At 40.1% G+C, this 27,996-nt stretch overlaps 1 protein-coding gene across 4 annotated transcripts; it reads left to right on the top strand.

Moving 5' to 3' along the window:
* LOC133452580 (nucleoprotein TPR-like) lies at nucleotides 1–27,996 on the top strand. 4 transcript variants are annotated; one of them, XM_061731987.1, is made up of 55 exons: nucleotides 1–247; nucleotides 2,191–2,295; nucleotides 3,133–3,203; nucleotides 3,445–3,535; nucleotides 3,681–3,784; nucleotides 3,914–4,078; nucleotides 4,574–4,666; nucleotides 5,494–5,574; nucleotides 5,714–5,801; nucleotides 6,503–6,640; nucleotides 6,764–6,858; nucleotides 7,155–7,352; nucleotides 7,448–7,555; nucleotides 7,799–8,022; nucleotides 8,307–8,470; nucleotides 8,553–8,650; nucleotides 8,755–8,903; nucleotides 8,996–9,158; nucleotides 9,437–9,571; nucleotides 9,978–10,118; nucleotides 10,273–10,477; nucleotides 10,595–10,791; nucleotides 10,882–11,022; nucleotides 11,535–11,651; nucleotides 12,000–12,203; nucleotides 12,341–12,519; nucleotides 12,685–12,832; nucleotides 13,317–13,454; nucleotides 13,615–13,746; nucleotides 13,964–14,094; nucleotides 14,446–14,656; nucleotides 14,745–14,894; nucleotides 15,325–15,417; nucleotides 16,969–17,073; nucleotides 17,222–17,434; nucleotides 17,537–17,575; nucleotides 18,138–18,332; nucleotides 18,480–18,591; nucleotides 18,680–18,873; nucleotides 19,496–19,566; nucleotides 19,841–20,040; nucleotides 20,208–20,399; nucleotides 20,557–20,663; nucleotides 21,183–21,257; nucleotides 22,054–22,254; nucleotides 22,333–22,528; nucleotides 22,612–22,814; nucleotides 23,073–23,144; nucleotides 23,260–23,351; nucleotides 24,299–24,411; nucleotides 24,497–24,595; nucleotides 24,683–24,824; nucleotides 26,701–26,792; nucleotides 27,452–27,550; nucleotides 27,675–27,996. In XM_061731987.1, exons 1-55 carry the CDS (start codon nucleotides 97–99, stop codon nucleotides 27,728–27,730), a joined length of 7,476 nt encoding a protein of 2,491 aa, XP_061587971.1. In that variant the 5' UTR covers nucleotides 1–96; the 3' UTR covers nucleotides 27,731–27,996. The 4 variants fall into 4 exon arrangements, with proteins under 4 accessions (XP_061587971.1, XP_061587970.1, XP_061587969.1 ...); XM_061731986.1 differs by having other exon boundaries at nucleotides 20,554–20,663; nucleotides 23,263–23,351; XM_061731985.1 differs by having other exon boundaries at nucleotides 20,554–20,663.

Raw genomic sequence — 27,996 nt, 5'->3', positions numbered from 1 at the left:
CTCGAGTTTTTGCGGGCAGAAAGAATACGGTTCAAGATTGTGGCACAGAGTTTAATGTCCTAGTTTGTCTTGAATTTGCCGGTGGGATAAGGGGAGATGGCAGCCGTTTTGCTGCAGGCTCTGGAGCGGACGGAGTTGAATAAACTCCCGAAAGGCGTCCAAAACAAGCTCGAGAAGTTCGTGTCGGAGCTGCAGAGCGCTAACGAGGCGCTGCGGACGCAGCATGAGCGGCTCAAGGCGGACAGCGGTAGGAGCTCAAACACACCACACATAACTTACATGTGCACTGGTTTGGTTCTGTTTGTGGGTTTTTGTAAATTCGGCAATGAATAAAAGTGTTTCAATGTGTCAGAACTGCGGTCTTTGTCATCGGGCGATGCTGCCTGTTAAGCTGAGCTAACGCTAGCTCTGGCAACATGCGTGAAACATCATGTTTTACCTAACAAACTACCCAACAAAGTGTTGCACCAGTTTCGAAATAAGGAAAAGATCCCTAATATATCACAGCCGTCTTTTAGAAACTGGAATTATATCTATGTGTAAGCTGTTAAACTAGTAAAATGTTGTGCTGAAGTTTGAATGACAGTTTCTCCAACTCAGAAAATTAGAATATTGTGATTTTCTGTAATGCAATTACAAAAACAAAAATGTCATACATTCTGGATTCATTACAAATCAACTGAAATATTGCAAGCCTTTTATTATTTTAATATTGCTGATCATGGCTTACAGCTTAAGAAAACTCAAATATCCTATCTCAAAAAATTAGAATATTCTGGGAATCTTAATCTTAATCTGTAAACCATAATCAGCAATATTAAAATAATAAAAGGCTTGCAATATTTCAGTTGATTTGTAATGAATCCAGAATGTATGACATTTTTGTTTTTTTTAATTGCATTACAGAAAATAAAGAACTTTATCACAATATTCTAATTTTCTGAGACAGTCCTGTATATCCATATAAGAGAAAACAGCTTTGAGTTGAAGTCCTCCTACTGGACAACTACACCTCCTTTTTTAATGACTGCCAATTTCTACTGACTTAAAACAAATAAATCATGTCCATTATGATTCCCGAGGGAAATTAAAAGTATTCAGCAGCTACATAGATGCCCAAAAAGCAGATTAGTATCAACAAACAGATAAACTCTGACATATAATGTGTAGGGCTGGGGATCGATTCAAATGTCAAGAATCGATTTGATTCCATTCCGATTCTTAAGATTCAGAATCGATTATCAAGATTTGATTCGATCCGATTCCGATATTGATTTGGGTTAGTGTTATTAAAACTGTTTTTTGAGCTGTTGCATGAATTATATGACTGTAGTTATGCAAAATATTACTACTAGTATTATATTGAGATTAAACAGCAAGTATTAGCAGCTAATGATGCTGTAAGGACCAACCAGCTCCCAGAATGCTGATAGAACTGCTTTCAGAAACATCATGTGGGTCAGAATTACCAAACAGATCCAGGGAGGAAACAGAGACGGATGAAATCGGTTTTATTTTTTCCCACATTCCATTTTTATTTGTTCCATTTTCGATCTATTTTGGTTTTTAATTTTTGAGCATTTGGTTTTTAGCATTTTTTCGCAAATGTAACCCCAAGACAGTATATAAGGTAATGAAATATAGACAATTTATGCAATTATAACCTTTAATGTTTTCATACCTTTAAACATATTTAAAGGCAAAAACATGGCACCAGTTATTCTCGTGTCCAACAAAACATTCCTTTATTGGGGATAAACAAAAAATTTACCAAAAGTTGTAATGTAATGATGAAAAAATATACATAAATAAATAATAAAAATCGATCTTTAGACATATGAATCGATTTTTAGGAATTAATATGAGAATCGATTTAGAATTGGGAAATCGATTTTTTTTCAACACAGGCCTAATAATGTGCATTGATGTAGAGTGTCAGTGTAGATTGTTCCCATGTTCAGTTCTGATATATTTTTATTTATTTTTCTTGATCTTTATGTGTATTGAATATTTACTAAAATCAAACCCGCTATGATAATTTGCATCGCTTGCACAGTATGGTGCCATTTCGGACAAACTACTTTCTGAGCGGTTAACTACTGCTAACTGTGACCTGGTGCTGTCTCAATCTCTTTTATTGGGCAAAAGTGAGTATTCATGCATTTTCTGTTGAATGTTGTGCCCCTACAGAGCAGCAGTACTTTGATATTGAGAAGAGGCTGGCTGAGAGTCAGGAGCAAATTCTAACTGCCAGAAGAGAGCTACAGACCCTGAAAGAGGAAAATAAAAAACTCAGTGAGTTGTCACACATTCCCTCCACTAACACACTACATGTTGCTTCTTTTTATTTTCTTTGTAAATTAATTGATTTTTGCTAGATTTAAGCATGATGCAGCATATACATTTCTTGCAGTTATCATAGATTCATAGGTTTGAGGTGATTATGAGTACATTGCCTGTAAATATGCACAGGATGTTTATAAAGTAAAAGGCATCTAAAATGTAATCTTTTAACATTATGTACATAGGGCTCAGATGATGCACTTATCTCCCGATTCACTTCTATCAAATTTTGGGAGTCAATTCCATTTATATTGTGATTGTTAATAACTGCTGTTATTAGTATTTTGGTTCAATATTGGAATTTGTTCTTTTTTGTTTCCTTTGTTTTCCTTTCGGCTTCCTTTCCTTTGTCAAAAATGATGGCTGTGGTGGCAGCCTTTACTTTTGGAGCTTTATTATGCATGTCCAACAAAAATATTCATTATATGTATTGGAAAATATTCATAATATTTCTGTTGTGACTTGGATCTTACTTGCATTAGTCAAAAAAAAAAAAATACAGCAATTAAAAAAGAAATGCTCAATAGAATCGCAGCTGGAATAAACGTAATAAAAGAGAATATAAAGTGCTGCATTTGGAATTCAGTATTTATATTTTGTAATCTGAACATATTCTCATGCTGCACAAAGAAGAATCCCAGTATATTATTGTTCTGTTATTTTGTTCCTTTATTTTACTTTAATAGTGATAGTAATGGTTGAAGTGCCATTAAATAGGTCCATCTTGCGTTTTTTTCTGTTCTCTTTCCTTGGCTTGAGGATTGTTTTTTAAACCTTCTCTCTGTGCAGATGAAGAGCTGAGCTCTCTGAAAGGAATCGAGAATGACAGCAACGGCAACGAAGAAAAGCCACCTCAACAGGTAAACATAGACTTCAGAGATGGCTGTTATTGTTACTGATCACCCAGAAGGATTCTTTGTAATCACTTACATCAACTAAAAAGCCAATGTACTTCTCTCAGAAACATCTAAAGTCTAAATATATAGCTATACATATGTATTAGTGCATGTATTTTTTTCAGTTTGCTGTTATGTTGTTGAGGATCATTAATGTTAGAGTACTTTACAGAGTGTATCCGTGTGTGTGTTTGTGCATCTGTAGCAAACAAAGGCCAAGTATGAGATTGAGGCAGAGAGGAGAGAGTTGGAGAGAATGCTGGAGAAGAGAACACAGGAGGTGGAGAACCTGACGGGTAAGAGAGAAGATTCATACTGCCAAGTATATATTCCCAATTTGCACATATGGATACAGTTTGTTAGTACTGCATGTTAGTTTTTCTTTTTGTTGTTGTTGGGTATTTTATAGTTGCAGCAGAATGCTTTATTTTGCTTTTACAGAGACTGTAAAGCGACTAAATGAGAACCTAACAGACACCAGTAAAGTCAAGATGGAGCTGCAGTTGAAAGTGGATGAAATACAGTCATCTGCTACTTCTGTTCAGGTACACATGAGATTTCACTATTTCATTTCAGCTGTAAATATGATGACAAAGCACCCTGAAAAACAGTTTTCTACCCCAGAAACTTTGTGATTATCTAGAAATGCATGTCAATTTTATTGGCTGTTTTAGCATCGGGAGAAACGCATGGAGCAGGAGAAAGAGCTGCTGGAACAGAAAATCGAGTGGTTAACTGCAGAACTGAAGACCAAAACTGAAGAACTACTGACTACCAATAGAGATAAGGGCAAAGAGATCCTGGACCTGCAGGGCAGTCTGAAGAGCAGCAATGAGCAGGTAACACAGGAGCTGTTTGGATGAAGAATACACATATATGAATTTGACTCTTATCTTTGATAATATCTTTGGTTGTGAATTTCAAATGCCACAAAAGAACAAAAAGTCCTTCTACAGGCACAGAGGTTGATACCCTTTTATGACAGTGTAAGATTTGTTCAGTCTCTTGCTTGGTCGCTCTCTTGTTTTATCTTCTTTATCAACCCTCCCATGATGTCAGCTGTAGATCTGAGTTTGGTTCAGTGCTGTTGATGTTTGACATAGTGGTGTAAAGTGATATGCAAGTATCACAAGTCCAATGACTTGTGTCTAAGAACAGTGCGACCTTAGACACAAGATGACTCTCCCCAAAAGTTCAGTTACTTTGGTTTCTTTTCTTTTTGTTTCTTTTTTCCTTAAACCTGTCCGCATTTATATTAGCGGTTAGTACTGCTCTGAGGACAAGTTTCTGTTCTGTCTGAAGCCCTTAAGTCCAAAAATCTTTCTCTCCTGAAGGTGACCAGGCTGGAAAGTCAGCTCCCTCTTCTGAGGGAAACCAGTGAGAGCCAGAATAAAAGAGCTGAAGACCTCAACAACAAACTCAAGCAGGTAAAAAAACATCGTCTTCAGTTAATGATCCCGTCAAAAGACAAACTTAGATACAGCAATTAGAAACGTTTTTCCTTTTATTATATCTTATTTCTAGAGCGTACAGTCCCTCCCCTAATGAGCGCTCACACCAAAATTATTTCACAATTATGTTGTCTGCAGTTTAGCTGAGACAGTTGGTGCTGATTGGTCTTTTACTCGCAATACTGTAAGTCTTGAAGGATCAGGTTCTTGAAATTCTGCACAGTAGATGGCAAAGCTGAAGTCATGTAAATGCTAGTTTATGGTTAAAAGATGACCCAAAACAAGGTCTGAATTTGTTTATGAAATTTGAAGTTGATGAACTTGAGGCTTCCCTGTTGCTCCAGTTTAAAAAAAAAAAAAAAAAAATTTCATCTTGTGGTTTGTGTTTGAAAACAAATGGAAAATTGGAATTGCAGTCTTCCGACTGGGGGAAAAAAAAGGGAGGAAACTTCGGCATGAAGTCAAATTGTCTTATCGAGGTTCTAAAAAGTAAATCATTGGACAAAGTACCAACAGTGCATTGTCGGCTAATTTCTTTCCTGTTTCATTATTAAGTGAGCTACAGAATAACTGTTAAAAATTACCTTCATGCACATCTAACTTATGGTTTTCCCACAATGTAACCTTAAAGACAGGCTTGGGTGGTAACAGTCTGTTTGTATTAAGCATATTTTCATTTCAAAATCTTTCCTAAGTCACTATTGATTACAATAGACTTTTTTTAAACTGCTTGACAGTAGTCATTTGTACACATTTTTTGTGTGTTTCTGCTCATTCTGTAAATTGTGTCTTTTCCCCTGCAGGCAAAAGATGAGCTGAGTGCCATGGAGGAAAAATACCGCAACGAGCTCAACGCCCACATCAAATTGTCTTCACTTTATAAGGTCAGGATTGCTGTAAAACTCGTATAATAATGATTTATCTATAAATGGAGGCATTATTGATGAGAGGCTTTATATTAACATATTTTTGTCCTGTTTGAGATGCATGTGTCCGGGAAGTAAGAGTTTTACCTTCTTGTAGGGGGCAGCAACTGATATGGAAGCTAAGAACCAAGAACTGGGCCGAGCAGTAGAGGAGTTCAGCAAGCTGGTTAAAGACTCGGGAGAAGGTAGGAGTCACATTTTCAACTGCCTTTGAAAACGTTGAGAGAAAGTTCACCTTGGTTGTTAAAAGAGGAGGTTTTCAGGAGGAGCACATATCATCGTTGAGATTAAAACAGAAATTGGCCTGTCCCCATTATTATTGTTAGCTATTAAACCATCGTTTTAGTGTTGCAACTTAATTTCTCCCTCCCTAGATCTGTAATCCTAAAACAATGGATTTGGATTTGAATACTTAGTTAAAAAAATGAATGTAGGCAATAAATCAGAATTCGCAATTAAACCCTTCAGTATAAATGCAGCCGTAATTGCCTCTAGTATAATGTCTATGGGAGCTCTGAGCTATATATTTTATTGTTAATGTGACATATTGCCATAAAAGTGATATACAGTTGTCGTCAGACGAGTCCCAAATTACTTCAGATAATTTTTTCTGTTTGTAGGGACAGGAGGCCACGAAGAGCTAAACCCCATCTCCCAAAAATAGTCAAATACTTTTTCACATAAATTTGAAACTGATATTTTAACAGGAAAAAATCATGGTGACTCTTTAAATCTTAATTTTTCTCTAATTATCGGTGAATAATCTTAACAAACAAGTCTTAATGAGGAAAATGCCACAATTTATTTATTTGTAATTTTAAACATATCCTTTTTAATTCTGAGCATCACTGACAACCTGTAAGTGATCGATCTTGTGTATTTGCAGCCAATAAGGCTCTCGAGAAGAAGATGTCAGAGGGTGAAGAGCTGAAGGTGCGACTTGAGGCAGAACTCAAGGAGAAAATCAAGAAAATGGAGAAGGAGCTGGAAAATGCTACAATGAAGGCTGCAGGCAAACAATGCTGTAAGAGCGTGCACATTTTATGTACTTGATGTTTTCTTTAAAACATATTTTTCTATCTGAAAAATATTTGGAGCAATGAACCCCCTGGCACCTTGTTTCATTTGTTTGTGTTTTGTGCATCAGGCAAACCTTTGTTGACTGAGGAACAGTTGGACTCCTTGTGTCCGTCAGCGGCTGCCATCGCCGCCATCGTCAAACCTGGGATGAAGTTCTTTGATGTGAGTTCTGTGGGATTTACCATAAACCCGTACAAGTAGATCAGTTATCCAAGCAAAAAGTACTTAACTAGGAATCATTAATTATTTTGACCTAATTGATTGTATTTAAAAATAAAAACCATTGAATATTCTTAGATTATTATCTTAGCTGTTTTAGATTCAGTGAAGAAAATTGCAAGATTTTGTTACTTCTGAAAATGAAATTTGAATTTGGCTCATGATTTAAACGTCTGCTCAAGTAGACCTGTACTTATTATAGGTCGTGATGATTCTCCCATCTCTGTCTTTGTGTTTAGCTGTATAACGCGTATGCCGAGTGTCAGACGCAGCTGCAGCTTGAAAAGCATGAGACCGGCAGAGTTAGCAAGGTCCTTGATGAGATTGTCCACGAGGTGGAGTCCAAGGCTCCTGTCCTCAAGCGCCAGAGAGAGGAGTATGAGAGCATGCACAGGTCCATGGCATCCCTGTGCAACAAACTGGAACAAGCTCGGAGTGTGCGTTGTTACTTCTCATAATACATTGATTCACTTATTGGCGATAGGTAACAATTTGTAATACGGTAGTTTTTGCTGTACAATTTTGCCATCAGGAGATCTATAGTTTGCAGAAGGAGAAGGAGGAGGCCAAGCAGTGCTGTGATGTCATGGAGAGAGACAAGCTGAGGACAGAGAGACAGCTGGAGGATACGTCTGCACAGGTATGCCTTTCACACCTGAGTCATACACGCTAATACAGATAAATTAATCTTCGTTTCCAAGTGTAGATCAATTTTCACTTTGACCTTTTAAAACCGTCTTAAAGTCTGTTTTGGTTGATTAGTTTATTGTTATGCTGTTTAATTGGTGTGGTCGATTCTTTTTGTTGAATATCCGAGAGGTTGATAAATATCATTAACCTCATGATGCAGATACTTTGACTTGTCAATGTGTCCCTGGTCTAGTTGTGTGCTCTTCTGGTGGAGCTGGAGGAAGCCAGAGGCAACCAGGTGACGAAGGACGACGGCAGCTCCGCGGACATATCCAGCACCTCCGAGGTCGTCAGCCCGCACCAGTTTTCCTTCCGCAGTGTGGCAGATCTCCAGAGCCAAAACCAAAGCCTGATGGGAAGATTGAGGGAGCTGGAGGAGGAGAAGGACAGGCAGCAGACCACTGTAACATCAGCACGGTAATATTTAAGAAATACATTAAAAATGTTCTAACAAACAACATGAGAGTTGCCGTTAAACGCTCTTGTAGCAAGTGATGTAAACTCTTTGGTTAACACGCACACACACACTTATAGTTATTGATTGATTGATTTTTTTGTAAAATAGGACAATAGTTCACTCAATTCACAGTTGGGCATTTTTATTTGGAACGATGATCTTTATCAACACTTTAATAGTTGAAGTTTTTACAAAATGCATTTGCAAAAATAAAAACAACCTCTTTTCCACTGATTATTTCTAGCATAACAGAACTGGAGTCTCTAGTGGATAAACTTAAGAAGGAGGTGGAGCAGCTGACGGAGCAGAAGAACCAGCAGAAACAGCTGGCAGACTCCAGCGCCAGGCAGAGGGACATGTACAAAGCTCTGCTCACTCAGAGCACCGGCCTCAGCCTGCCCCCTCAAGGTGCCGCCAACATGCTGATGTGGGACTTCAGTGGTGAACGTTGGTGAACCAGAGGTGAACACGTTTTCATGTTTGTCTGCAGGTGGAGACTCCTCTCCCCACCCAGCTACTCGCTCAACTCCTCAGAGAGCTGCAGCTGCAGAGTCACAGACTGCCCAGACAAAAGCAGCATTAAAACAGGTATGAACCAATGTCTACACAATTAAATCCTCCTCAGTTTGATGTAATTAAAAAAAAAATGGCAAAAGGGAAGTAACAATCTATGCCTATCTATGCATTTCCAGCTCAATGATTCCTTCATTCTGTACAAGAAAGAGAAAGCAGAGAATGACAAGATGCTGAATGAAACAAACGACCGGCTGCAGAAGCAGCTGACTGAACTCCGCTGCAGTCGAGCCAAGTTAAACTCTCAACTGGAGTTCAGCAGCAAGAGGTTCGTTAAAGTAAAGGGGGAAAAAAATCCAGTTGCAACTTTTCTGCATTCAACTTTAAGATTTCTATTATTTTATTGTGTATGTGCATCAGGTATGAGATTCTCCAGGAAACTGTATCGGCCTACCGCAGAGAGATCACCGCCTTACAGGAGAGAAACCAAAAAATGGCTGCGACAGCCCAACGACACGAGCACATTATCCTCACGATGAGCCAGGACCTCAGACAGACAAATGAAAAACTGGCACTGGAAGAGGTGAAGAAAGGGATTAAGATACAGTGGTGGACAGTTAGGTTGAGCTGATAGACGCTATGAGGTGTTACAGAAGGCATCCTGAAATTATTGTTAGATTTGGTCACTTAATGCACTATGATGAATAAATCAGGTATCTGTTGTTGTTTATTGATAGTTATAATTTGCTTGATCTGTGAACAGATATCTTTGTCACCGACTTCCAGTCCCCTCTACATTTTACCTATTTCATTTTCCCAATAAACCCTTTTTTTGTTTTGATTTTTACTCTTATTTCGCAGGTGCGTGTGGAGAACTTGGGTAAAGAAAAGAATATGTTAAGACAAGTGGAGTCTCGACTCAGCCGCGAGAAGGAAGCGATGCTGGCCGAACATCGTAACCAGAACCTGTTGCTCACCAACCTCAAGTCTATACAGGTATCACACCAATAGGGTTCTAAGAGACGTGACACATTACCCAGAATGCCTGCTTTGCCGTGCTCCCACTGCTCCCCAGAAGTAGCTTTATGTACTCTGACCACCTTGAACAAGCTGCTGCTGCTTGGCCAGTGTTTGCTGAATCCTCTCATAATCTTGGGAGAAAATTTTTCCATTGCCATAATCAATAAATAATTCAGTCACTCCCAACAGCAGATGCCCAGCTTTGTGTATTAAGGGCTCAGCATTCTTCTTTTTTCATGCTCAGTAACAATTATTTTACTGTTCGATTAAACATCAGTATCAGTCAAATCACGTGGAATGTACTTATTTCCTTGTTAAAATTAAAAGATTTTTTTAAATCTCATGATCATTCATGATTCATGTCCTTGTCATATTTGCTCAGTTGACCATGGAGCGTACAGAGACAGAGACTCGCCAACGACTTAACACGAGAATAGAGCAACTGGAGGCAGAACTTTCTTCAATGAAGACCAAGATGGACCAGGAAGTTGCACAGAGACATACCCTAGGACGCAACATGGATGTACGACAAGTATTTTTTGTGTTTTTATATAGTGAATCATCTATGAATAATAAAACTCAGGGTATCAGTATATGTGTTTTGAATAATATTCCAGTCTCAGTTATATTCTTTTGTAATTGCCTTTTCTCTCCTGGTTCCTCATCCTCCTCATTAGGCTCAACTGTTGGAAGCAAAGAAGCAGCTGGAGACCCAAAACACGCTTCAGCAGAAGACCAGGGAGCTACTGCGTAGCTCTGAGCAGCAGGTGGCCATGCTGAAAACCCAGCTGGCTTCTGCTTCCTCCTCTGAGGCTGTTGCCACCTCAGGCAACACAACCGCTCCAGCTACCAGAGCTGCAGGCCTTAGAGCACCACTGAGAGGTGAACAGCGGTGTCTTTGGCCGGACATTACAACCTCACCATCTGTCTGTACTTTTAAAAGATCTGTGAAGCTGATGAAGTAATATTCGCCTCTAAACTGCGTTTCTCTGCATACAGTGCGGTCTCCGGTACCAGCAGCTTCTCAGCAGTCCAACCAGGCAGACCAGGAACTCTCAGAGGTGAAAAGTCTTTTGCAAAGTGCTGAAGAACAGAAGTCTCAATTAGCAGAGCAGCTGAAGATTGCCAACGCTACAGTAGAACAGTACCGTTCTGTGGTGCTGACTCTGGAGGACAGTCTGAAAAAGGAGAAAGAGGTATTGCTTGCTTCTTTTTTCCTCTGTAGGCTCCATAAGTCAAACACGGCTGTCTAGACATATGCCTATTTATCTGTCTCCATTGTGTAGTCACGCTCCCCTCTTGAGGTCCGACTGAAGGAGGCAGACAATGTGCAGAAACTGCTGGAGAAGAGTATTTTAGAGTTGGAGAAAATGAAGGAGCAGGAGCAAGAGGAGAGAAGGAAGGCTGTAGATGTGGTGGAGAAACGGGTAAGTGTACTGCCTCCTGTGACATTTTTCATTTTAATAAAAAGAACATGGCAATCGGTGCTTCTTCCTTAATCTTTTAAACACTCTTCCCAACTGCTGAGCAAGAAAGATGAGAAGTAACAGATTCCTTAAGACTGATAGCAGAAAGAGTTTGGCCAACCAAGATGGCAAAAAAAAGTTGCTAAACTTTTACTAAATATGGTATTCAGTTGGTTTTGCGTTAACAGATCCGGTCTGATTGATTAAACTGTTCGACTCAGGAAATCTCTGGTTTTTATGATTATGATGGCTGGGCGTCAAGATGCTAAGACCTGGAGTAGTGCAACGCTTTGGCATTTCATTGATTTGATACCGATTTTAAAACATTTTTGACACAACAGTAAATTTCATTCATGTTTTTAGAAGTTGTACAATCAATAAGATTGGAGAACTGTATCGCTGCAAGGTTAAACCTGTTTAAATTGCTTGTCAACTACCTGTTTGTAGTAATTTTCCCTTTTACCGGTTTCCAGGTGTTGGAGCTGCAGCGCAGTCTGAAGTCGAGCCAGGCTGAGCAGCAGGAGGCGGTGGAGAGGGCAGCTGCTGCTGTCACACAGGAGCAAAAGGCCACGCAGGACAGCCTCCTACAGGTTCACTAACACACAAGCACATTTGTTAATGGTCCAGGTTATGTCTTAAGTTATTTTCACGCATGAACACTGCAGATGAACAAACTGCTTATATCCAGATATTTTCTACGGTGCTGTTCACGCATGAACCTCACCATTTGTTTAGAGCATCTCAAAGGAAGGACATGATGCAGAAAGCATAATGTATGAATCTGTTTCCTTAACGTAACTTTTTAGTTTTATTATTACATGTATTTGATAACAAGAAAGTACTTCAGACTACAGTATATGTGTGAAAATACCTTTGCATGGATTTTTCTTGCCTAAAGTCATACAACTAGTTATTAAACCGCTCTACTCTTCTCTCAGACTAAACTTGCAGGTGAAGCACAAGCTAAGTATGAGCGTGAGCTGATGCTTCATGCTGCTGATGTCGAAGCTCTGCAGCAGCTGAAGAAGAGTTCTCAACAAGAAATGCAACACAAGAGGGAGTTGGAAGATGAACTGAAGAAGACTATGTCACTCCTTCAGGAAAAAACAGCATCCTGGAACACGCTGGAAAAAAAACTGAAGGTATGAGAGCGCAACGGCTGACTGCACTGCCCGTCATTTTAAAAGTTGTAGTTGTACACACATCTTCTTTAAGACATGAATTGTCACATGGATTCAGCACCTACGATTTCTGACTCATTACTTTAACTCATCTTTAGGAGGACTTGTCCAATCAGAGCCGTCGCTGTGAAGAGCTCGGAAAGCAGAATGCTCTCCTGCACCAACAGATGGATGAAATGGCCACTAAGAGTCGCCAACCGCAACAGCAGCAGCAGCATCTTGACCTGTCATTAAATGAAGAGGGAAAAACTACTGAACAAATACTGGAAATCCTCAGGTTAAGACACCTCCAACACCAAGCGATTCTACATTACCACTTGTGACAACTCACTGTAATCATTGACAGGAAACAGAAAAGCCTTATTTAAAAGGACATTTGCAGATGTCAATGTCATGCCTTCAGATTAAGGTCATATTTGGTGTGTTTTGATTTGTTGTGTAGGTTTGTGCGACGGGAGAAGGAGATTGCTGTGGCTCGACATGAGGCGTCTGATGGAGAAGCTCTTCGCTACAAGCAGCGAGTTCAACATCAAGACAGAGAAATAAAGGAGCTACAGGAAGCTCTGAATGCTGAAAGGGAGAAGATGCAGGTATGAGACGAACGGGCGGATGGAAGACGGGACATTTCCACCTTGATATCTAACTTTCACGTATTTTGCCTGAAAGGCCTGAATTACTTTCCCACTCTAGTTTTGAGGCAGTGGTGGAGATATTGGACATTAGTTATTGCCTTTTTCGCTTCTCTTTGGCCATTTATTCCATAAACAAATGCCAACTCTGACTCAAAAACTGCTTCAAATAAGTGGTAATAAAAATAAAACTCACTCTCTGTGCACTCAGTAATATTTACATGTCATTCATAGCCTTTTTACTGCTCATGTGTTGTTTACACATAATACCACTGTGATATGTTCTAGGATTATTTTATATTTAGTAATGAAATATTCCTGTTTTAAGGAGAGCACCTAATCACATTGGCCTGTGTACAAGGACAAAGTGTTATTCTATTCTACTGTACGATAGTTATGTTATTTATGATTGGTCTAAACGTTTGGTCTCCTCCCCTTCTCTCAGATGACAACAAAGACCCTGGCGCAGCAGCAGGAGCAGCTGAAGAGGATGGAGAGTATCGGTGCTCTCCAAGAAACCAACAGGATGCTGAAAATAGACAAGGATAAACTGGAGCAGGAGCTGCAACAGGCTCAGGCTAAAGTAAGATCCAAGCATTTGTTCATACTGTCTCATGCTTTCATCTGTTGGTCGCTTCCTTTTGTCTGATTGCCTTCACTCAAACAGATTGACGAAGCTCTGTGTTGTATATTTCACATCTGACAAATGTTTTAACCTGAACACATGGCTCTTTTTATACAAGGTGACAAAGCTCCAGTCAGACATTGCCCCACTGCATAACTCGCTATCTATACTGTCCGAGAAAAATGGCTCCCTGCAGGCTGATAAGAGACTTTTGGAGGAAGACCTCAAAAGACTGAAGGCCAAAACACAGGTATCTAGGACAGTAATACTGTGAAAACCAATTACATCGTGAAAACTTTGCACATTGACATATTGTTTTTGTCATTTCAGCTGTTTACCACAACACGTATTTTACACTTTAATATTTAGGGTTTAATATTCTATAACATCACTTTTTGGACGGATGTTTTTATTCATACAGGTTAATAGGAGGTTGGGATCTTATTTAAATTTGTATATTTTCACAGCAAATGGTGAACCAACACAAAGATGGCAATGTTGAAGAGAAACAGAAACTGAACGCTGAGAGAGAGGCTCAGCAGAAACGCATCACACAGCTGGCTGAAGAGATGGCTAAGCTGAAGGCTGAACTGGCCAGGTAAAACACTCAAATTCCAGATAGTGAGGTAACTTAAACCCAAGAAAAGAGAGGCTTAACTCCAGCCTGTTTATAGACTATGCGAATAGATTGGGAAGCCCCAATACATTTATTTTTAAACATTTTTTTCCCCTAAAATTTAAATTTCATAAGATTTTTGAGGACACGGTTTAGAAATTGATTGAACGAGAGAATTTGCTGCACCTCCTTTTTGAAATAGCCCCAGGTATAAAAAAGGGCCATATACACACAAGCAGGGAATGCATCATAATTTATTTTTCTTTTTTCTGTGCGTGTTTGAGTTTTATGATGTCTAAAACCTAACGATAGATCTTCTTATGTGTGAATCAGATCCAATGCAAGCAATAATATAGCCCAGTCCCAGCTGCAAGGCCACAAAGACTCCGTGAACCGCTTGACATCAGAAAGGGATGCTGTAAAAAAAGACCTGGAAAAAAAAAACAATGACATTGTGGAGAAGAACAAGACCATCACTCAGGTGAAGAAGATTGGAAGACGCTACAAGACTCAGTATGACGAGCTCAAAGTCCAGCATGACAAGGTTTGACCGGCATTATGGAAACAGTTTGGATGCATTGAGTATTGATGAAAACTGCAGTAAGTGTTCATGGTTTTTGTTTTCATTTTAGCTGGTCAGTGAAACAGCCGCCAAAGTAGGAGGCGAGGCAGCTCCGAGCCAGGAGGCCCAGCAGGAGCTCAGTAACGCCCAGGAGGAGCTAAAGAAGACTCAAGAGGAGCTGAAAACACTGAGAGAGGAAACGCAGAAAAAACTGGAGGAGGTAAGCTGATTAACTAGTGAAACTAGTGACCGTTTCTAGACTACTGAAAAGGTTTTTGTCTTGAGCTGACTTACCCGACCACAACTTGTTTTTTTGTTTTTTTCCACTGTTGACTGACCTGAAATACATACAGGTGCATACGGCAGTTCCTGTTAACTATAATTGTATCATATAAATGGCGTATAAAAGTATAATTCTTGGAGTATTTAATTTTATTTACGTGCTGTCTGAGAATTTTAACATAGCAGTGGGAGAAGATATTTTCCAACTGGCATTTTCTCCATGACGTCATGTCAACAATTATGAACGCTAATAAAATGGCTGCAGGACAGCGTAAGCAACAGGCTGTAATTGGTCTGGAGTGTAGAAGTTTGTCTGTTGTTGTAAACTGAAGCAGGAGTTAGTCCGTAACCTGATTTTATTTGATTAGGGCCAGAAGTCCCAGCAGGAGGTGGAGGAAGCCCAGAAGGAAAACCAGCAGACCAAGAAGAAGCTCCAGGAGATCCAAAACCAGCTGACGCAGGTACAAGGCAAAAATCTGGAGCAAATCTGCCATCGACTGTGTGTTACAAGACAGCGAAAGAAACAAAATGAGAGATGTGATGCATATTCACTTATCTTTTAGCATTTATTTGTGTTGTTTCAACCTTTCTTTTACCAGGAAAATGTTTGAGAACAAATTGTCATTTGCAAACAGGACCTGAAAAAGACGCACCAACAGAAGTACAAAAAAAATGCCACAAATAAAAAAATCAGTAAATACACAAAACAGTGACAGATGATTAAAAGCATGATCTAAGTTTGGGAATATGGATACAATAAATGAATGACAGGAACAACAGTCAATAACAATCTGATGGATATTTTGCTATAAAGTGTCAGAAGTGTGAGTTGAAGTTTGCAGCAAAACGGATTGAGTCCTATACAGCTGTTTTCCTGAACGTCCTTACATCTGATCCACAGGTAGTACGTTTCTCTTAGAAGTGGCAGATTATGGCAGTCCTGATCGCCTGAGTTGTCCTATTTCTGCATTGCCTGAAAGCAGCCAGTCAGCTGCTGTTGAGAGGAACAAGCTTTCTTCCAAAGGCCGTTCTCCTGATGAATGACCTCTACCATCTCAGGAGAGAACCAGGGTCTAAAACGGTTGCCAAGTTTTTTTTCTTTTTTCAGAGAGATTAGATTATCTATAATTGAGCTTAAACATATTCTTAAATAAGACCAAGCGTCAACTTAGGTGGGGATAGAGTTTATTCGACCCTAGTTCACTACAGCAACGTCATGAAGGAAAGCCCTTTATCACAAGGTTTTTCAAAGAGCGCTTGATCACAATCATTGATGGTTGTTTAATCACGCTGCTAGAACATGTACATGCAGCGACACAATGGTCACTCAGGCACCTGAAGACACCTGATATAGAGTTGAGGTGTTATTGAGAATGAGGTCAATCAAAATGTAGGATGAAGGAGATTTGGGGATGAGTCTGGTAGGTTCACGGATGATTTGGTTCAGAGCATCAAACTGCTGCGGAACTGTGTCGGGGGCTTTAAACTGATGGTAGAGAGTGATGAGGCTGGAGCAGCCGCTGTTTTATAGGAGGTGGCTATTAAAGTGGCTATTAACATTACTTCACATTCAACTCATTTATTGGTTCCCATTGAGGGCACTCTATATTGAGTAAAATAATGTATTTTAATAATCTGGTAGCTCGTGTTCATCTAACACTTCTGCTGATAATTTCGACTTCTCGTCTTTTGCGGTGTTGACCTTTTTATATAAACAGTATCTGATGTGTCACTTTGTGTTTCTCGCCTACTTTTTACACCCCATGCTGCTTTTTAAATCAGTATAGTGAGAAATAATTATGAGTTCTAATAATATGAATGTGCTCATAAATGAGTGGGCTAGAACAGAAGGTCGAGCAGCTTGCAGGACAAGTCTTACGTGCTTCGACAAAAACATTTATAGTTTTCTTGGTACTGTAAATGAGGTTACAGGTTAATGCTTTCTAAACACCTACTCCGTGTTTTTTTTTTTTTTTTTTTTTTTTTTTTTTTTTTTATATACTTACCTCCAGGTCCAGTCCCAGTTGTCTCAGAGCCAGACTCAAATTCAGCAGAATCAGAACCAGTTGACTCAGAGTCAGAAAGAACTTCAACAAACCAAGAACCAGGCCCAACAGGTAATATTTTCACCTTTGTTGTCAACAGAATACCTGGTTTATGTTCTTTTCTGATTATGGTCTACTATTTAGTAGTGATTTGTGATGGACATGAACGTCTCCAGAGCCAAATATGATTTACCAGCTCATCATCCTTGTGCCATTAAAGCTACAGAACCAGTTAAAATCCGCCCAGTCTCAAGCCCAAGCCCGCCAGAGCCAGGTTCAGCAGGTCCAGAGGGAGCTCCAGCAGGCTAAAGAAGCGCTTCAGCAGAACCTCAGCAAACAGAAAGAGATCCAGCAGTCGAGCCAGGCCAGCCAGCAGAGCCACAGCCAGGAGGTGAACGGTCTCAAGTCTGCTCTGAGCCAAGCAGAGGGCAAAGTAAGGAGCCTCACAGCCAGCTTTGTTTTTTTGTTTTCTTCCCAGATTTATCTATCTTTTTTATAACTCAATTACTCTTTTTACTTTCCTAATTTCAAACAGATGACTGAACTTCAAGGCCAACTCGACAGCTTGCAGAAGGTTTGGACAGGTTTCAGTTATTTTACTCTGTTAATAGTGTGTGAGTGTTTGACTAATAATAAGACACGTAAACATTTGCTGACTGGTAATTCTTTTTTCCAAAGGTCTTTTTATATTTTTTTATATTTTTTTTCAAATTTCACAGAATAATTACATACAAGAGAATTAGAATTAACATAGTAAATATGATAAACACCTATAACCCCCACATGTCTTGCTCCCACGGAGCCCCATCCCTACAACTAAATTATTGTATCATTCAGAGATAAAAATAAAGACAATAAAGTTAAAAAAATAAATAAATAAATAAAAACATACAAATAAATAAAAATAAACATTACAGATAACAAGTAAGTAAATTATACAATATAAGAGTCAGTGTCACACCCCTGCAATCTCACCTATATAGGTTAAGAAAGGTTGCCAGATATCATAGAATTACTGTCTGGTAATTTGACCTCATCTCTTCCTCCTACTATATCCGGGGCTATTTTTACCATTTGTTTTACATATTTGTCACATCCTTTCTTTTTTATAAATGTTCTGTTTATGCTTTTGTCAGACTGTTGCTGAGCGTGAAGGAGACATCAAGGGTTTGCAGGAGCAGCTAACTGAAGCTAAACAGGCTCAGGAAACTTCCCAAGTCACACAGTCAAACCAGAACCAGAGTTCCCAGTCGACCCAGGCCAGCGACGCTAACACTGCTACTGATGCTAACCAGGCGCTGCAAGATGAGCTGACGCAACTCAGACAAGAGGTACCAGGTTAAAATCTACCTACATGATGAGCTGGCACTTGTTTGATGAACTAAATCTTTCTCTGGCTTTTCTCAACTGGTAATGAAAGTCTTTGTGTTTACATTTAAAATGTCAAAATTAATGTTTGTACTTTTATTTATTTGCAGATGTCTGAGACCAAGAGCAGGGAGGAGCAGCTAAAACAGCAGATGGGTGAGAAAGAGGAGAAAACGAGGAAGGCCATCCTTGGAGCCAAACTTAAAATCAGTCAAGTGAACAGTGAGTCCATTAACTTGCACAGTGAAGGAAATTAGTTTGTCTGCCGAACGTATTGTATTGAACGAGTTACCTGCACGTTGTCATGTAGATGCTAAGGAGCAGCTCAGTAAAGAAAACGAGGAGCTGAAACAGAGTAAAGAGGAGCTGGAGGGGAGGATGAACGCCCTCAAGTCTCAGTATGAAGGACGAATGCTCCGGATGAACTTAGAGCTGAGAGAAATGAGAGAGAGCCAGACGCACTCTGACACCAGAGAGGAACCTCAGGACCAGAGTGGAGCCAAGGTACGAGACAAGTTTAGTCTGAAGCCGCTGGTCATAGAAACGTATAGCATCATATTAAGGTCATAAATGTGAACAAAAGCAAAGGATTTGAATGAAGCCAAAATGATTTGTGGTGAAATTGGAATCATGTTAGAGTTGGAAAAGATTTCTGATCATTTTGTCATCATTTATTTGTGAAATGAGCATCTACGCCACATCACTGCATCTAACTTTCATCGGTGCACCAATATTTTATTTATTTTTCAAATATTTGGTGTTTCTTTGATTAAAATTTATATTTTATTGTATTCGTTCTGGCTATGTACTTTTCTAAATTTAAAGTTTGACAGAATGTATACATTCTTAAGGGTTAGGGTTTCACTGAAATATACAACACTTAAAATATTTTTTCTCTGCATGTTATAGAATTTTATGTTTTAACACATTTATTTCTTCAGAAATATTAACACTGTTTTTGTCCAAAAAACAAAATTTTCTGGAATATTTTACTTCATTTTCCAAGTATCTTCAGAAAAAACTGCATTTGTCTTTGCAACTGTTTAAATAGGATTGTAAATAATTAAATATTCACAAAAAATTGTTCTTAATATACTAATTTGCTTCCGTCGTGTGATTGCAACAGGCGAGTGATCCAGTGAGATCTTCAGACCAGCGACAAATTTCTTTGAAGAGTCCGGCTCAAGACAGAGGAAGGTAGTTATTGAAAGCATGTTCATGCACAAACACCGGACTTTTCTCAGTCACTGTAAGATGGATTTTTTTTCTTTCATAAGTAGAATAAATCCAGCTAACACATTGAAGTCTTCAGAACCAGACTGTAATAGAGCTAGTACAAGTTTTGTTCTTAGACACAGCAGGCATCTGCATGCGGATGAAAACTGCCCCAGAAATAAAACGGTTTCTTCAGGTCTTAATAAGACTTAATAAGATGTCTGCTCTAATGATTTTCCACTTCCTCGCTTGTCAGCTCCAGCCTCCCTGAGCCTCCCACTGCCAACATTCGGCCCACCCCAAGTACTCCGTCTCCTAGCAACAAGCCAAGCCCCTCCACTGGTAGCAAGGCCACACCTCGTGCCAGCATCCGACCAATGGTTACCCCAGCAACGGTCCCTGTCCCAACACCGACAGCCACTGTTATGCCAACTACTCAGACTGAAAATCAAGAGGGTAAGATCAAAGAAACTTAAAAAGTAAAAGTTGATTTAAGCACAAGAGCATATTACACTTGAAAGTAAATATTTTATGAATAATCAGCGACCTTTGTTTAGTTGATGTTTGCCAAATTGTTCAATTCATGTGTGACGTGTCAGAATAAAATGCATTTCTCTCTGCAGCGCTAATAAGTGCAGGAGCCTCTGTACACTCTACAAGCTCTCTGGTAAATGCTCCCACCTCCATGAATCAACCAACCAGCACGCAGGCCACGGCGTTTGTCCAGCCCACTCAGCAGCAGGCAGCCAGTCAGGATGCAGGATCCAGCATGGAGGCAGAACGACCGTCCACGTCGTCCAATCTGATTGGAGCAAGTGAGTACTGGGCTTCGCACCAGCTGACAAACCCAGAAACTCACCGCAGTCAAAAAATACACATAAATTAGGAAAGAAAAATGCCTTTCATGTCCTGCTTTACCCACGGTTGATAAATGCATATATGACCCTCTGTGTTTGTGTGTAACTGCAGCAGCCTCAAAACGAACCAGAGAGGATGAGGAAGAGGAAAGCAGGCCAGAGAGTTCCCACACGCCTCCAATCTCTAAAAAACTACGACTTAAACCAGCAATAGCACTCCAGGTAAATACACCGTAATCCCAGGTCCAACAGCTAAAACAACTGTTTGTCAATCCTGACTTTTTATATAAATCTGAATTACTTTTTCTCTACTTTCTCTTTAAAATAATTGTCCTACTTAAATTGAAAAAGCGTCACATCTTGGAACTTGGGTTGGATAATGGGACGAATACATCTCACTTATGAGGTGGACGTTTCCCATGAATTTGAGAAGAGCTGATATCAAGAGATGTAACGTCACATCAGCTGATGAAGTTTTACTGCACCATCTATGGACAGTGGAAGATTTGAATGATTTGTATGACATCGTTGTAGCCAGCAGCAGTAGCAGGAGATAAACTAGAAGCACAAAATTGATTTTGTTCCACCTATATGGCTCCAGATGAGTCGAATTTGCTCCATTTGGAACAAGAAAAGTTGGATTTTTAAGTCTCTGAATGACTGTTTGAAATGCTGAAGTTCCCAGTTCTGACTCCGTCTTCAGTTTTGTGTTTTTATATGTGTATAATTGGTCTGTTACAGATGGGAAGTGATGAGGAGATGGAAGGAGAGTTGAGGGACGAGGAAGAACAACAGAATTCTCCAGACGACAGTCAGGTGAGTTACCAGTGAAAGTACCCAGTATGCATTTCAGTGGCTCACTGTGATTTTTACTACACTTCAGCACCTCCAGCACGCCTCGCATGAATAATGTTTTTGTGAAGTTTGCAAAGAAGTTTAAGTTTAATCCATAAGTGTAGGATCAGACTTGTAATGATGCATATTTTAATATTGAGGAAAAAGGCAGACACTGGCTCAACTTAAAAGGGGACCTATTATGAAAAACACGTTTTCTTGCTTTAACATATATAAAGTGGTCTCCCCTCAGCCTGCCAACTCAGAGAAAGAGGAAAACAACCAAATTCTGCAGTGTCTGAACAGCCGCCCGGATGATCCATCCAGTCTGATGTGGCTTCTACGAGCCGTTCAGATTCTGCTCCCGTCGTTACGTAACGACGGACGCGATTTACATAGGTTGGCCTCCAATGCGTGAAACCACGCCCGCTTTTCGTAGAGGCATATCGCGTCATTCAGGCAGCCAATCAGCACAGTGCCTCATTATCATAGCCCCGCCCACTCAGAATCCTGCATAGATAATGAGGTTAGAGAATGGGATGATAAAGACATGGCTCAGAGGCTGAATTTCTAATTTATTTAGCAAAAACAATAAAGCTTGTTTTTAAGACATTCAAGGCTGTTTAAAATAGGTTTTAGATGCCATAATAGGTCCCCTTTAAATGTCATGATAATCAATTCATTCATCCATTTATTCATTGAAGTCCTGCATGGTGCTAAAGCTACAGTAAATTGCAGACCTGTTCAGATGTATTGTGGTTTGTTGTCTTCTCTGTAGGAGTTCCCAGAGGAAGGCTTCCCAGTCTTGACTGAAGTCGTTGAAGAAGAGGGCATTTCCCAGTCCGTCCCCTCCGATCAGGGTTCCCAGTGTTCTGCATTAATTCGGGACGTAATTGTGATCGACACAGACAGCGAGAGCCGCGAGAGCAAAGAGGGGGATCAGAAACAGGATGCTGAAGACGAAGTTGGAGAAGAGCAGGTATTTTCTTGTTTTACCAAGTGATTTTATTACCTGTCTTCAGGTAGTAACCTTCTATCTTCTGTGCCTCAATGTAAGGAGGAACAGGAGGAAAGTGATCAGGACAATGATGCCACTGTCAGTGGGATGAGGAGCGGGGAGGAGAGTATTGATGAAAGTAGGGAAGCTGAAGATGAAAGAGAAGACGAGGGACCGTCAGAAGCCGCCAGCACTGAGGAGGCCGTGTGTGGTGTGACCTCAGGGTCTCAGCGGGCCTCTGAACCAATGCACAGGGGTAAGTTCCAACTCAAGGCAGCAGACAGATTATGTGAGTCCCTCCTCTTGAGTTAGTTAAAGGGATTTGAACTTATCTTTCAGGAGAACCAAGCAGTGGTGTCACGTCTGAGTCTGAAGCCACCAGAGAGCCCATACATCAGCCTCCAACCTCCTCCTCCGCGCAGTCGCCTTCCTCATCCTCCCTCGCGCCCCGGCTGCCCCACACCCGTCGGCCAGCACATGGCCCCCCGCCTCGGCTGTACATCCAACCTGCAGCTTCTGAACTGGGACCCCCACATGCACAGGTTGGAGAGGCGTTACCTCACGTATCAACAAAGTGTCAAATATCGTCTGGAAAAGGATGAATATGAAATCTGTGTCGCAGCTTATTGACCTAGCAAAAAATATATTTTATTCTGTTAAATTTTAGCTGGTACTGCTGCTGCACAGCAAACAGCCACTTTTCTAAGCTGCATTTTAGTCATTGCTAGCAGAGCTTTAACGTGCGCTCTCTGGGAGTGAGTGTACATCTCTGACCGTGGTGACATGTGGTTGTTTATCAGAGACAGTCCTCTCAGCTGCGCCGGCCGTCGTCAGGACGTGGACCTCAACTGACCCCAGGAATAGCTACTATGGTAAGACATGTTTGAGTTGGATATCTACTCTGTTGCATGTTTTATAATTAGTTAAGTAGGTTTATAAGTCTTCACTGTTGGTACCAAGTATTAAATGGCAGCATATTTGTTTCAGCAGCCTTTCTTTGATGATGACGACAGAATGGTTCCCAGTACTCCCACGCTGGTGGTCCCGCACCGCACAGATGGCTTCGCTGAGGCTATACAGTAAGATGCAGACATCCTGCTTGTGGCGCACACGCTGAAATCTTTGAATGTCACATTATAAATACCGTATTGGCCCGAATATAAGACAGTGTTTTTTGCATTGAAATAAGACTGAAAAAGTGGGCGTTGTCTTACATTCGGGGTCTAGATGTTATACCCATTCACAACGCTAGATGGCGCCAGATATCTTTAAAGCGAATGTTGAACTTAACTCCCCAGGCCAAAGCTAACTCCTGTCACGAAGAAGAAAAATAAAAAAATAGTAGTGCTGTCCAACTTAACGCGTTAACGATGCGTTAACTTCACGTCCTCTTAACGGCGACAATTTTTTTAACGCATGAGATTTAAAAAAAAAAAAAAGCTGCAACATTTCTGGCGCTCGTCGTCTTTTGTGGAAAGTTGAATAAACATTGGCATAAAGCAGCATATTTGCCCTTTCTCAAGTTGTTAACAGTATTAAAAACATAAAAAATACCTTAAGGTAATTTAGAACAGCACAAAATGTGTGAATAAATTAATCGCATAGTTAATTACATAAATCATGGATTAATTAAGATTCAAAATTTTAATCGTTGGCCAGCACTAAAAAAATAGTATAAGAAAGAAAAGAGAAGAAAATAAGAGAAGAGATAACAGAAAGTGGAGAAAGGTAGCGACAATCTGGAGAAAAGAGGGTGGAAGTTCGGCAGGTTAACCGGCAGCTGAGGAGAAGTTATGATGCAAACTTCAAGATAATGATTTCAAATATTTAAAATAACGTGCTTTTTCTCTCGAATATATTGTTAAAATCATTTGTTTCGGATGTACTGTGATTATTTTCTGTATAAAAATTTTATTTGGTGTTCAAAAAGTCTTTCTTCAAACGTCTTATAATCGGGACAATACGGTAAGTGGGCTTAATTCTGGTTGGGAGGAGTCTTTATCATGCCTTTCTTCTGTTTCTTCAGCTCTCCTCAGGTAGCAGGTCTGTCCACCAGGTTCAGGTTTGGGCCTCCAGAAGACCTGCTTTCTCAGACATCAGCCTCACACTCTGATCTCGGACAGTTGGCTTCTCAAGGAGGTACATCGCGGAGAAACAAACTTATACAACTTACACTATATACCTGTTATATTATTTTAACTTTCAGTTAATAATGTTTCTTTAGGTCTGGGCATGTATGAGTCGCCTCTTTTCCTTGCTGCTCACGATGAAGATGGAGGCGGAAGGAGTGTCCCTACCACACCTTTACAAGTGGCTGCTCCAGGTTAGACGGTGCAAACACACAAACCTTCAAGCAGAACCCTAAAACACAACAGTTTGGTAATGAATGTGTGCTTCATCTCCTTGTCAGTGACAGTTTTCACAGAGTCCCTGCCTTCAGACAGCGGTGACAATCAAGCCTCCCAGTCGGTTCCCATGGTAACTGCTTCCACAGGTATGGCCACTGCTGCAGATGACGGCGATGAAGTCTTCATGGAGCCAGAAGGGGACGGGTGAGTCATTCAAGTCACTTTCTCAATCAGGGGTGATTTATTTATGTATTTTGATAGTTTCTTAAGTTGCAAAGTTGAGTTGATTCTTCTCACAGCAATCAAACACCATGTGATGGGGCCAGTACAAAGATGGCAAGCAGCAAAACGCTGCTAATCAAACCCACTTGATTAATTATTAATCAATCAATCATTAGCAAGCATGAACACTTCAATAAATACAGTTTTAGTAATTTGAATGAATGAATCTTGTATTCAAAATCATATGAAACCATATCATTTTGGTTCAAGGTCATCATATTATAGACGAATCCGGCGACCGGTTTGTGTGCGCCGCCATCTTGCGGCGGCGCCATTGCTGCGGTGGCAGGTGTCAATCTGCCACCGCAGCGCTGTTATTGTAACCTGACGCTCTACAGCATCATTATAGCTGGATTGATGATGTTAGACAGTGGCCTTCCATAAATAATGAAGGTATCTTAAATTAATGCTGATGTTAATTTATAAATAATGATTTGTTTGAGCGATAAGCAGGAAAGAATAGAGGAATAGGGAGATAAGGGAGTGTATGATTAAACACTGTAATATAGCTCTCTCCACCTCCTCTCCTTACGAGGCATGTCTGCACAATTAAATATTACCTGTGTATGTTTTGTTTAATTTTAGGTATCCAATAATATTTTATTGATCGCCTGGCGTCCGATGACGAAAAAAAACGCAATTACAGGTCTCTAATTGAAGGGCAGAACTATCTCAGCTCCGGATGATACAGAATACATACATACATAACCCCAATCTGCAGATAAAACTAGTTTGTTGAGGAAAAAATATTAACTCTATTTGTAGCTGCAGAAGAAAAAAATAATCTCACGAGGAAAACAAGAATATTGCTCGTCTCGGAGCCTCTTCAGCATAAAAAAAAAGAAAAGAGAAGTAAGAGTAATAAAAAAGATGTACTGTATGTTGTACTATTATACTAATTTATTGAAACACATGGCGAGACAAACATTTACCAAAGCAGCTGTCAAACACTAAACAAGGTAGTAAGACGTGGGTTGTGCAGAACTGCGGCAGTAAATCCTCATCGGAGCTCCACTAGTAGTGATTTCATATGGATCAAACCGTTAATAATCATTATTTTCTCCATATACCGCTCCCTGGCTTCCTTGTTTAAGGTATCCAGGTAAATTCCAGTTCCTTTCCAGCAGTTTAACATCTTTTTTTTGCGTTCCGTCTGTTCACTTGGTGAAACAGAAAAGTGGTTTTGACAGTCCGTCCCGTCTTCATTCACTATCAAAACAAATGCACGTGACGGGACAGGAGTTTTCCGATGATACAAATACATTAAGAGAGCCCGGCAGGGAGCGGAGTAATAGATCCATACGTATATATGTCTATGGGCTGGAGCGGAGGAGCGGAGCCGCCACCGCAGTAATGGCGGCCCGCTCGACTTCCGGGTTTCGCCGGATTCGTCTATAAGAATCTTACGTCAGCCCTCATCTACGTGAGTTCCTAGCTACGTCTTTACCGGTTATTCACACCTGTCTGGACTGACGTGCTTTGACTTCCACATGGTTAAAAAGCAAGACCATGAATGTGTCGTTAATTTGGACACCAAAAAGTGTTTTTAGTATTAAATTTGTTATTGTTAACTCAAGTAATCAGACATTACCCAGCTGTTTTGTTTTTGTTTTACAAGCTTCCTGTTATCCTTTTCTTTCACTTAATAGCTAATGTTTAAATTTGGCTTCATGCACTCATCTACTACTTTTATTAGGTACATCTGTTGGACGTTAACGAGAGAAAGATGAGCAGCAGCATGTGGAGGCTGGAAGTTGCAGGCTCCTCTAACTACACGTTTTATTTATGTATTTTTCAGTCCCGAGTCTTCGCTAGAGAGCCAAGCAGACATGGAGTCAGCAGGACAGCAAAGTGATGATGCAGTGCTGCCGTCAACCAGCCAAGACCCAGGTAGTTTTTACTGGTTACCTAGTCTAAACTGGGTTTAGTGAAGTGTACCAAAACATTACATCTCTCTGGCTGGGGAAATATTAGTTTTTCTGAATAACATCACTCGTCCAGTGTTTTTCAGGTTAGTTTGCTGTAGTCTGAGCTTTTTTACTGGATGTGCTAATACGGGCCGATAAGGTGTACTGACACAAGTGTATAAAACATTAGTTTTATTTATTTTTTGTAATGCACAGAAACTGATTTAACCTGACAGTTTGAGCTTTGAAAATATTGATGAAACAAATGAGAGTAATTATTGATCCCATCTTTAAGATTGTGGTGATAAAGGCGATTGTGTCGTATGATATAATGTGCAGTGATGACTAACCCAACATAACCACCTTAAGAAAACCAGCTGCTTCTGTGAGATTGAGCTCCGGTTGCACAAGTTTGTAGCAGATAAAAAGGAGGTGACTGCACATCACCAGCGTTATTACTCAGTGGACAACCCTGGAGGTCTCCAGTTTGAAACTAGTCATGCTCACATGGCTTTTTATTTTTTTTCCCCCAAAAGATATGTATTGAAATGGGGAGCGTTTTCTTTTAAGCCAATTTGTCTTGCAGCCGGATCAGTACAGTCCTCTTCCTCACCCTGGTTGTGTCTCCCTATCCTCTTGCAGACACGAGCAGTGTAACCCAGCGCCGCGCCGTGACGAGTCAGCCGCTGATCAGCAGCCTCTCTGGTAGAGGATCCAGAGGTCCGAGGTTACTTCGCAGAGGTAAGAAACTAAAGCTGTCCGACAGAATTAAAGCAGTGTAGCGATGGATCAACATGGATATTAATGTGGTGCAAAATTGATCAACTCATTCATTATTTCTAAATTGATTCTTTACATATTTTAGGAACTTTCTCTCGAGGAGGAAGAGGAGGATCCATGGGCAGAGGGGGCATCTCCTAATGACTTCACCTATTGTGATTCAGTTTTCTTATAAACATGAACAAAAACATTTAGATCACAGATTCAGTATGTCAATAAAAATCAATAGTCATTACTACCGGAGACAGATGATTGTTTTTATGCGTTTCTGTTCTACAGACTTTTTGTGAAATCCACAAGTTTCAAGTCGTTTTATTTTTGTTTTTCATGTTCATGAGAGAAGTTCTATAGTTGTTTTTTTGTGTCTGGACTGATGGTTTGATAATAAAGGTGAATGATGAGTAGCA

This window comes from Cololabis saira, chromosome 10 (assembly GCF_033807715.1).
Source record: "Cololabis saira isolate AMF1-May2022 chromosome 10, fColSai1.1, whole genome shotgun sequence".
NCBI lineage: Eukaryota > Metazoa > Chordata > Actinopteri > Beloniformes > Belonidae > Cololabis > Cololabis saira.
The sequence above is the reverse complement of the archived record's forward strand: the minus strand, read 5'-3'. Positions and strand labels throughout refer to the sequence as shown.